This window comes from Quercus robur, chromosome 12 (assembly GCF_932294415.1).
Source record: "Quercus robur chromosome 12, dhQueRobu3.1, whole genome shotgun sequence".
NCBI classification, from domain to species: Eukaryota; Viridiplantae; Streptophyta; class Magnoliopsida; order Fagales; family Fagaceae; genus Quercus; species Quercus robur.
The window spans coordinates 1,119,499-1,131,158 of record NC_065545.1 but is presented as its reverse complement, the minus strand read 5'-3'; the positions used below and the strand labels follow the sequence as shown (position 1 = coordinate 1,131,158).

Sequence of the window (11,660 nt, the reverse complement as noted above, 5' to 3'; positions counted from 1 at the left end):
ATTCTGTATGGTTCTGTCTTCCCCCATCCCAGTCTCGCCCCGCATGATGAGAAAATTTTTATTGCCCTATCCTTGCCCCTACGTCTCACATGCCACTTCAGTTAATGTTTTAACGTTAGACTAATTGATGTATTGATTTGGTAGTTGTGAAATGTTTAAGGTGTAAATTGGCCAATGTAAAAGTTCAGAGGATATCTTGGCCACTACTCCAAAGTTCAGGGGGTGTATGAGCATTTTTCCCGACTTAATGTCATAAAAACCTATATGGGCGCCCAAAAGGATAGGATTTTAGTGGAGAAATAATCTCTCTTATATTGGTCATAATAATGGATAAGGCTTTTATACAACTTTTATGAAAAATATAAAAAATGTTTAAAAAAATCAGTTATTTTTTATTTTCCAATAAAAAGTTTTTAAAAATATTTTCTAAACCAATACTTTTAGGGCATCTGTTAACTTTTCCCATTATAAGAACATTGAATACTCTATAGATCTAATAAAATAAAATAAAATAAATCATATAGGTGAAATATACTCACTTTACTTCAAGTCATGAGGAACCTACTTCTCATTGCTGATTATATGAGGTATTTTGGATACAATTGTATTGTCAAAATATTAAGTGATTTATTACTTATTAATATAATTTTTGTATGGAAAATTTCAGTTACTTAATTTTTAGAAATTTAAATGGGCTTTGGTGATTAAAAGATTAAGTCATAACCATAATTTTTAAATAACAAGGCAGGATATCAAGAATCTTATAGCTCAATTGACTCTCTTTTTTTCTTATTTAACGACAAAATACTTATCAGTTAAGTGAACTAGAACCCATTGGTTGGCATCTCTTAATATTTTCAATAGAAACATCTAGAGTTTAAGAAAGTACCTATTAATTGATTGTACCTTCAAAATATTAAATAATTACTCGAGGAGAACCAAACAATAGCCTTGTTTGGTTTGGCTAAAAATAAGCATGTAATTATAGAAATTTTGAGAGATTAATTTTTTACAAACCATTATTAATGACAATTGAAAGACTATTCCAACATCAATGGGGGATCTAGCCTTATTTTTAGTAGAGAGATATATATTCAACATAAAATTATTAAACTATTCAATTATTGAACTCATAAGTCATAAGCACAATATTTTCAAAAGGTTAAAATCTCTAAGTACAATTGAAACACAAATAGGTGCACAACACGCACAAAACACCCAAAAAACAATGCATCCCATATTAATTTAAAATAGAAAACAACTTATTTCAATCCTTAAGCACACCAATCTCGACTGATAGAAAAAACACAAACATTTAAAAATACAAGGTTTATGTAATATGTAGAAGAAACCCCTAGAGAGAAACAGCCTTATAGCTTGATCGAGGCACATTCTTGAAAATAGCCCATACAATATCAACGTAGAGCGGCAACTGTTGTATGGCGAAAAAGACTATCGGCAAGCATGTTGCTGCATATACTGGAAAGGCCTTGTCTTTCAGCTTATTCTTGAGCATAAAGTAATGTCCAGCACAAAAAGAAATCAACATTGATGTAATGGAAACGAGGAGAGAAGTTAAGCCAAGCAAAAGTTTCTTTGGCAAGTCTCTACGAAAATCTTTTTGTTCATAACGAGAAGTGAGGATGGCAAGAAACGAGAACAAGGCAGTGATGGAGAAGCACAAGGCAATTAGTGAGGAGCCGGCAAAGACAGTGAGCATCGAGTGGCTTTCAAGGTTTGGTTTCCCGTTTTCTTCATTGATGTTGCCTGGGATAGTGGTCGACGAGGCAAAGGCAACGGTGGCAATGAGTGCAGCCACAACTGAGCATGATTCAGAGGTTTTGTCAAGCCACTCGCCTCCTTGTTTGACTAATTCCTCATGAGTTTCATTGAAGATTTCTTCTGGGGTCTTGCTATCCTTATTGACTTGATAGCAGAAGTGTTGCGGCATGTTGTCTTTTACAAACTGCAGATATATTCACTAACTCATTAAATGCACAACAAATTATATAAAATAATATATTTTCTATTAATTTTTTCTTTTCTTAAATACAAAATATTTGATATTTGTAGTAGTTATGAATGACCATTATTTTAAATGTGTTTATTTACTAAACTATCTATTCTATAGTTTAAAAAATAAAATAAAACATAGCAAGATTTTAATGGAGGGTGTAAATATAGAAAGTTTAATACATGATCCTTATTAGATTTAAATTCAATTAAATATATATATTAGAATATTAGTATAAAAAAATGTGGGTTTTTAAAAGTTTATATGACAACATTATAAGAAACCAATTAAAAAAAAAAAAATCAAAAGCTTTAGATAGGGAGAGAGAATTTACTGATTATACATTCAAAAATAAAATTTTAAATACATATTTTCATTTAAAAAAAAAAAAAAAAAAAAAAAAAAAGAGAAATTAAAAGAGAGAAGGGAGTTTTTAGAAGCTGCCCTACCCCCTCCCTCTGGCACTTTTTTGTACGATAGTGGCATTTGCTACAATGCGCTACAATTATATTGTGCAATAAAAATCGAGGGCAAAGCTAGTTTTGAGTTCATACCTCGTACCACTTGATTTCCCACTGCATTTGCAATGCAGCACCAGGAATTAGCCAAGGCTTTTGCTTTCCAATCTCAGCTGCCAGATGCAATGCGTTGTTTTCATTCATATCCACTTCATGAATTAGTTTACGTTGCACAAACTCTTGCTCAATCAAATGTTGTAATACACGTGTTTGCCTATTCTTTGCGGCCACAAGCAAAATATTTTTACCTTCGCTCTTGTCATTAATAGCCATTGGAAACTCTTTGAGCATGTGCTCAACCATTTCCATGATACCATTTCTTGCTGCAAGCAATATCGTTGTCTCTGTCTTTTCTTTGCTCATGTTATTAATGTCTATTGGAAACTTTTGAAGTATTTGCTCAACCATTTCCGTGATACCATTTCTTGCCACAACCAATATGGGTGTCTCTATCTTTGCCGTTTCAGGCGTTTTCCCTTTCCCTGGCAGTAAAATAAGTAAGGGTGTTTCTGTCTTTTCCATTTGTGACGTTTCCTCCATTCCTGCTTATAACAAAAGGATTAATTATGAATTGTGATTTTTCAAGTAATTCCTAGGTACTTTCGGAATACGGAGAATGATGATTCATCTTCTTACATTTATAGTAAGGTTCACTCATTAAATTCATGATGAGGTCCATCATGAATGTGAAAATAAGAAATACCATTTTCCCATACTCCGAGAATATCTAAGAATTTTTCTGATTCCTCCTATTAACTTATATAACTCAAATCAATTGAGTTCATAGCTGATGTACTTTCAAAATCCGAGTCAAAATATAAATCCATAAAACTAAGAGTACAGGAGAATTGAATCACCTCTTCCATTCATTCTCTGTTCTAAATCAATTTTGTTTCTATCGTTTCCATCTTGTTGAATAGGTTCAGAAGCTTGAGGACTATAACTGTCTATTGGTGATGATTGTCCGTCCCAAGTTACGATTGTTTGCCCAGGGTTCTTCCCACTTGTGAAGTCTTTACCTTTCGTACTTTTGACAAGAAGTTTCATGATTTGATCAGAATATACATGCTTCCGTTTTATCCTCCTTATTCCCTCTGATTGTTATAATCATTGAATATATAATATATATTTCAAAAAGGAAAATATATTAATTATGTACATTTGTTTAAACAGCTAACAAATTGACAGGATGAATGTGATTGAAATCATTGATAACATTATATTTTTCTCAATAAAAAAGAAAAAAAAAAAAAAAAAAAAAAAAAAAGAAAGAAAAAAAGCGGGGATGGGGGGTGTTAAAACTTAAAAATTGAAAGTCTAATACAGTGACATACCATACCCAAGGCCCAGAATAACTCGGATGAATATTGTATACAGAAGATGGAAAAGGCTAAACCAGCCTGCATAATGTAGCCGAAGAAATTCATGCTTCGAGGGAACTTCTCTCCGAGGGGATTCTATACCAGACAAAAATAATTCATTATAATGTGCAAATAACAATTAATGTTTAATTAGTCCCATAAAAAACAAGGTTTAATTAAAATTGAGATCGGTGCAATAGCAATAGATCCAGCAATTAACTATTAGGTGTGAGAGAAAAGTTAAAAAATAAAGCAAAAATAAAATGGTAAATAGTTGAAAGTTAAATTTTTTTTTTTATTCAATTTCTAAAATTAAAAGTGATTTTTGAAACTTTTAATCTCAAGATTCTCAACATTTGATTTGCTATTGCATGGTGCAATCACAATCCGCTTAATTAGTATAAGTACTTTTATATATGCAAATAAAAAAATTAGTGAAAGTACTTTTTATTGGACCTCAATTTCAACAAGACAATAATTAGCAATACTTTTAAGGCCAGTAAAAGCATTAGACCCAAAAAATAAATAAATTTACAAACCATAATAAATCTCAAACCCAACTTTTTTGAGAATATCTCAAGTCCAACTGATTTGGGGTTTTTTAACAATTTCAACTCACACTTTACCATATACATTTCTCACGATTGGCCAGTAATTTTCGTTTCACTGGGATCCTCTTCTTTTGCAATAGGATTGCAATATACATTTATTCTTTTAATTTACTAGAAAAGAAAAGTATCTGGGCTATAGAAATGGTCCCCAGGTATTTTTTATTGTATTAATAGAGTTGAAATTTTTTTAATAGATTAAATCGATAATTTTTAAAGTCAAAAGATAGTATATCTGTATATGTGCTAATTTGAAAAATTACATTTTTTTTAGGCTAAACTGCAAATTGCATATTCTAAGTTTGAGTGAAATTCATTCAAGTCTCTAACTCTATTTTCGTTTAATTGAGAAACATCTAAGCTTCAATTGTATTCAATTTAGACATTTAATCCAATTCTGTTAAAAATTGTCATTAAGTATGCAATTAATTAATGAAAAAAATTTCCCACATAAAACATATATAAAGTATTTTTTTTATTAATTTTATGATTTTTTTCATGTGAGAAAAATATTTTTTTTAATGGAACTTTTTTAACATAATTGGACGGAATGCCTCAATTGAATAAATTTGAAATTTAGAAGGCTCTATTGAACAGAAGTAAAGTTAGATGATTAAAATAAATTTCAATTAAACTTAGAGTTTGCAATTTTCATTTTAGCCTATTTTTAAAATACATTTTTTTAAAATTTTTGAAATATCAATTTATAAGATTTATTTAATAAAATTTGTAATATGTCTAGTATTAATCATACATACATACATATATATATAATTCGCTAATCCATGCAATATGCATGGAAAAAGTCAACAAAAATGATACATATTTAATTAAAGATTAAAAGTTAATTAGAGAATTTATTGAAAATACATTTATAATTTAATTACAATTCATCTAAAAAAATCAAACCTAATATAATTAGGGTTTGTTTGGTGTTTGGTTTCTTTATCCAAAAAGACTGAGTTTTAATGAGTTTTAACTTTTAAACGAATACACTTTAGTAGATTATTTGTAAATCTTAAAACCAAATTAAAATGTGGGCTCTTAAAAAATTATATGGCAACCTTAAAGGAAGTTAGCAAAATGTCAAAAAAATTGATTTTATATTATACTAATTACTAATATGTGCAATATTGCATATAGAAAAGTCCAAACATATATTTATATATGATATATGTTTAGCTAATAAGCATTAATAAATGAAAAGGTATAATTATAGAATGAGAATTTTTTTTTAGAGAAGATCAAATTTAATTTAATCAAACTTTGTTTAGTAACCAACTAACTAAGAAGATGATGGGTTGCACTTAGTTTAAACAAACATAATTTAGAATTGTTTGGAACTCTAAAAACTAAATTAAAAAATATATTTTACAATGATGATATGGAAAAATATAAATTTTCAAAAACTTATGTGATAATATTAAAAGATGTCAATGAAAAGTCTAAGACTTTCATTATATGATTCATGTTTAATAGAAGGACAAAATTTGACTACAAATTTAGTTGTAACCATCACAATGACTACAACTCAACTCAATCTCTTTTTATCTTATGTAAATTTGACAAACATATTCATCATTAGATTACATTATATTCTTATATCCTTTATGCTTGCAAAATTTTCAAAAAATCCAAGATCAATAATTATATTATCAATTAAATGTTTTAATTTCAAATTTTTGTAGTCTAAATTATGCATGACAAATAAGTTTATGAATCAAATAGTAAACAACATCCAATTAGCACAAAATTTGACATGTGTGTTAAGAAAATAATAAACATGCATCAAATAATTAGATTTTTAAAATATGTAGTCATATTAATTTTTTTAGTGGGAGTTGTAACCATTGGCTACAATCAAATTTGTAGCCAAACTTTTCCCTTGATAGCGTTTACTCTTCACTTGCTTCAATAATTCAATAATGACAATAATTATTATGAAAAAAATAATAAAATAATTAAGGATAATTCCCCCCCCCCCCCCCCAACCCTTTTATTTTGAGCACGATGGGTAATAGCATGCATATAAGGGTTTTTTGTTAAAATTAAAATTATTTTTTAAATACCAGAGTGGCAGATATAAGTTTTAGCATTAGCATTACTTGAAGACTAGTAATGACTTGCATATTTTGAAAATTATGCTTATATTTTATGCATAATTTTAAACTATATGCTTGTATTTTGAGCATAATTTGAAAAGTCCAAGACTTGCATATATTTTATGCATAATTTTAAATTATAAAAACTTGCAATTTAAACATATCATTGATAACATCACTATTAATATTTAATTTTCTAGAAATTTTGCAAGCATGAAAAATATAAGAAAAAAATATATAATCCAATGGTAGATTTGTCAAAATTCACCTCCAATAAAAAGATATTAAGTAAGGTTGTAATCAAATGCTACAATTAATTTTGTAATTAAATTTTATCCTTAATTCAATCCAAAAATTTACCGGACTGACCAACTGACTACCCATACTAAATCCAAAACACATCAACCAATTGATGTGGGTTTATTTATTTTTTATTTTTTTAATTCAACACAAATGCTCTTTTTTCTTTCTTTAATATTTTGAAAGTTATAATGGTGAGGGAGGATTTGGACTTTAAATGACTCTATTAAAAAACACTAAAAGATGCCAAATACACTTTTAATACTATGCATTTCTCACCTTTTTGTTCTAACTGGCTAGCATTCGGTCCGTTGGCACTCTCTACATCTCCATGCTGGCCTTTTCTTCTTTCAATCACTAGAAAAGGAAAGGAATTCTGTCACAAACCTTTAGGGAAGAAGAGGGGGAAAAAATCAACATTGTTTTCCTAGGTTTTTTTTGTTCTTCTGTATATGTCGAAGTTCTAATCATTCTGTTTAATGCATTTTTAATTTGTAGTATTGCTAGAAAATCAAAAGTTGTAATTGTTAATTTTTATTATTTATTATTTATTATTTTTTTATAAAAAAAGCAAATGATTAACTAGAGATATCAATATCAATGAATGGAAGAGCAACTCCATGATTCTGATTTCCTAGAGACCTAAATGATTATAGGAAATTTCATTCCCCTAGCCTAAGTCTAAACATTCTTGAGTTGTCATGATGTCATTTATTATCATTGGTTTTGCAATAATTTTAATTAACAAATATTATATTTTGTTGGATATATATGTGTGAATAAAGTCTCACATTAAATAATAATAAAAAGAGTGAGTAATATATATAGTTGGTCCAAACTCATAGGCATAAGCTTTTGGGTAATTAGTCAGTATCTCTATATATTATATTAATCTCTCAATTGGAGACTCCCCAAGATATTATCTCCTTAACAAATGGATTTAAAGCACATGGGGAGTGCAGCAAGGGTGTTCAAGGTCCCTTCGCAATGGGAGCAAGGACAACAGACGAAACCTAAAGGCTCGTACAAATTATTTTGAAAAAAGACCCAACAAATGAGTATTGTTTATGGTGCTAGATCACGGTGTGTTTTAATATAAATATTAACCTCTCAATTAGAGGCTATCTATCTTCTTCTTCTTCTTTTTTCTTTTTCTTTTTTTTTTTTTTTTTTTTTTTTTTTTTTTCTGAGAATTGGAGACTTTCTAGCTAAGATGTTATCTCCGCAACACTTTTAATTAAAGTAAAGAAAAAAGATCCATTCCATACCAGATTCAACCATAGTCTTTTTTTTTTTTTTTTTTTTGAGAAACAATTCAGCCATAGTCTGTAGCACTTGATAGAACTGGATGCAAGTTTTGTAGTTCTCTGGGAATATGCGAGTAATGTCGTCGGAAGATTTTTTAATGACAGAATCAATCAATTCTTGATGAATAGTTTCGTGCATCAGCTCTTCAACATATATACCTTTCATACAACAATAAAGGATAACAACTGGTGATGTTGGACAATGAACAACAACAAAGGGAAATTACGAGAAATGTAGGTACAACTCCAATCTCCAAAATTAAAGAGAGTTCATGATTTGCAGCTAGACAAGTGAGTAATACTTACAATAATAAATGATCTTCTTCCACCATCCAATGTGGGAACCGCTTTTGAAGACCGAAGGCTTACTTGCTAGGAGATGCAGAGGGGTAATTCCTAGCTCGTTCACAGCATAAGCAAGACTAGGTTCCACTTGAAGTATCTCAAATGCCAAATCTGTCAACCATAATAATCGGTAATGGATGAAAAAGTTTAATATAGTACAATTTGTTGTCTTTTTGTTTTTTTCAAATATGAAATTTAATCTTTATGATAATTATTAATAAAAAAATTTATTTCGGTTGTTTGTATATATATATAGAATTATATACCTAAGATTAACTTACAATTACATACATACACATAAATGCATTTAAAAATAAAAGTAATTAGATGCATATTAACATTCCTATCTAAAGTTGAATATTATTAATGGTCAATTTTTATATTTTTGTCAACTCTTAAAAAATATCTTATAATAATATGATTTGCTTTCAGTATTGTGTTGCTGTGCCGAGTGTGATGTGGAGGCTTTGCCACACAGGCAAGTTATAAGAAAGGGTGGAATATAGGGAAAATTATCTTGTGAGACAATCTCATAAGATCTCTTTCTCACAACATCAACATGTGTGTCTCATATATTGAGGTCTCATGAGACCATCTCATGATATATCTTCTTGTAATAAAGGGTGAATGCAAATCATTTGTCCAACTTTTTGTGTTTCATTCTATGCCTCACCAATTAATTATGGTATACCATGTAATTGATTTTTTCTTTTTTCTTTTTCATTTTAAACTTTGTTTATTTTATGGGAAAATTACAGTAATTCTACTTGTAGTTTGACCCGAAATCACTTTGCCTACTCGTAGTTTAAAAAGTGTCACTTTTTCCACTTGAGATAAGTTTTATTTGTCTCCCGTAACCCGTCTCCGTTAGAAAAAGAGATAAATATGTATTTTTACTCTCCTTTTATGTCTTTTTCCTCTCCAAAAAAAAAAAAAATATTAAAAAAAAAAATCTAAAAGCTAAGTTTTTTAAAATTCAATCAACCTTGTTAACTCCATTTTCTTCTCATTATTAGCATAGTAAAAATAATCCAACCACAGGTGGTGGCCATAGTAAAAACCCAAGCAAATATCAGATTCTTAATGGATTACAGGAAAAAAAAAAAAAAAAAAACCACCTTCACCCACCGTCATCTGCAACCTAGCAATAAACCTTTAGCTACCATAGTTATTTCCTACCATCAAAAACTCGTCTACTGCAACAGCCACTATGAAAAGGAAAATAAAAAATAAAAAATTCGCAAGCCATCATACCCAAACCCCACATCGCAACACCTACATCAGAGCCTCCACCGAACTCATTCGCCAATCCCAGTCGCTGATCCCAGTATTTTGAAACAGCAGACAATGGGTACCAAAAAAAAAATTCAACGTATTGTTTGCTAAACTCAAAGGTGAGTTGATTAAAAAAAAAAAAAGGGTTCTTGCTAGGTGAGTTGACTAAAAAGTAAAAAATTGAACATTAATTCACGATTTATTTAATAGCTAGGTGAAGTGAAGCAAAAAAGCTCACCGAAATACTCCCACCTGATGGCACAGTGAAGGGCAGTCTCACCATCAGTTGTTCTTCTGTAGGCGGGATCGATCGATTCGAGGTCTTTGTCGGAGGCTTCCAAGAGTAGGAAATGCAGGTAAAGGAAGACTGACTTGTAGCCATGAAAAGCGGCTGAGAAGATAGGGCTCTCACCGATGTTGTTACGAGCACTCCCTGAAAACCCGTCATAATGGGCAATGAGGATGCATAATTTCAATCTCCCCGTTGATGCTGCCACATGCAAAGGGGTATTCCCATCCTTGTTTGTTATCCATAGACAGGACTCCAACGATAACCCGATGATTACCTGTACAAGTTCTTGAACCACTTCTTCTGGCGCAATGAAGACAGCTACGTGCAATGCCGTGTCCCCTGACGTGTTGATCCTGGCGGTAATGGCTGAGAGTGTGTGTTGATTGTACATCTCAACAACCTCTTTCCATCCACCTGTCATGGTATTCTTGTGCAAATTCAGGGCGAGCTCATTTTCTTGTTTCAGGTGGCTAGCCCTAACTTCTTCCATCTGTATTTTTTCTAAATCTTCCATCTGTATTATTTCTAAATCTTCCATCTGTATTATTTCTAAATCTACCATCTTCTTTCTTACTATACTAGGAACAATGACAAAATATATATAAGAATAGAGGGTTGTCTACCTCGCAATGCTGGAAATGTGTGTCAGTTTTTAAGCTATATATAACAATAAGGGAGGAGAGAGTGAGAGAAAGAATCCTCATCCTTTGTCTAATTAAATGAGGAATAGTTATTTTATTTATGTTGAGAATCAGGCACTTTAAATTTCCAAAGTAAAGGAGGACTATTTACTTTAGGTGATTAACCACAGAGAGAGAGAGAGAGAGAGAGAGAGAGAGAGAGAGATAAGCAATAATAAAGTATCCCAAATGCTCCTTAATTAAGTACCATGTAATCTACTTCGCGTCTGATAATGAATCTAAACTCAAATATTTACATTAAATGTTTAGATACGTGCTTTTCAAGTGATGTACGATCAAGATTCCACACCCCCCACTATTTTATTAAGCTACATGTATTCCACGTTACACGTGAATTAGGAAAATGAAACCCTGCCCGTGTTGCACGTTGAACTTTTCTTTATATAAATTAGGGGGGAGGGGAATTTCTTTTAAAAAATAAAAACGAAAGTAATGTGCTATATAGTACCGACATGAGCAAAGTAGAACTATCTTTCCCTTTATCCTAAACTCGCAGCAGTCATTTTCTTTTTGGTTATAATTAAATGCTTCTTCTACGACCACGCCCCCCCCCCCCAACAAAACTTCATTTTTATTGGTAGAAGTTAGTTCTTAGAAAAATAAAAATCCTATATTCCAATTTCAGATTCGTGATCTGACAAAGAAAAAAAAATGAAAATGGAAAATTATTGTAAAATAAAGGAAATTAAATAGTAGAAATCACAAAAAAAAAAAAAAAAAAAAAAGAGAGAGAGAGAGGGAAAAATATTACATATGAGCTTCTTGTTGAAGTGATTATCCACCACCACGTTAAAATATATATATTATTTTTCAAATAGAGAATTAGAGATATGGACA

At 30.4% G+C, this 11,660-nt stretch overlaps 1 protein-coding gene across 1 annotated transcript; it reads right to left on the bottom strand.

Annotated features, from left to right (window-relative positions):
• Positions 1-1,225: 1,225 nt before the first annotated feature.
• On the bottom strand, positions 1,226-10,734 carry LOC126708594 (uncharacterized). Its single transcript, XM_050408395.1, has 8 exons — positions 10,069-10,734; positions 8,517-8,666; positions 8,172-8,369; positions 7,183-7,260; positions 3,867-3,989; positions 3,390-3,626; positions 2,569-3,074; positions 1,226-1,966 (listed from the first exon to the last, which is right to left on the bottom strand). The coding sequence occupies exons 1-8, from the start codon at positions 10,682-10,684 to the stop codon at positions 1,355-1,357; spliced, it is 2,520 nt and encodes an 839-aa protein (XP_050264352.1). The 5' UTR covers positions 10,685-10,734; the 3' UTR covers positions 1,226-1,354.
• Between the last annotated feature and the right edge of the window lie 926 nt (positions 10,735-11,660).

Bases quoted from the DNA above. Each gene is read 5' to 3' on its own strand.
- LOC126708594 (XM_050408395.1), bottom strand. From the start codon at position 10,684: ATGGTAGATTTAGAAATAATACAGATGGAAGATTTAGAAATAATACAG. The intron at 8,667-10,068 runs GTGAGCTTTTTT...TATGGTTGACAG, and splicing joins CATCAGGTGGGAGTATTTCG to ATTTGGCATTTGAGATACTT. The intron at 8,370-8,516 runs GTAAGTATTACT...GTTGTATGAAAG, and splicing joins GAAGAAGATCATTTATTATT to GTATATATGTTGAAGAGCTG.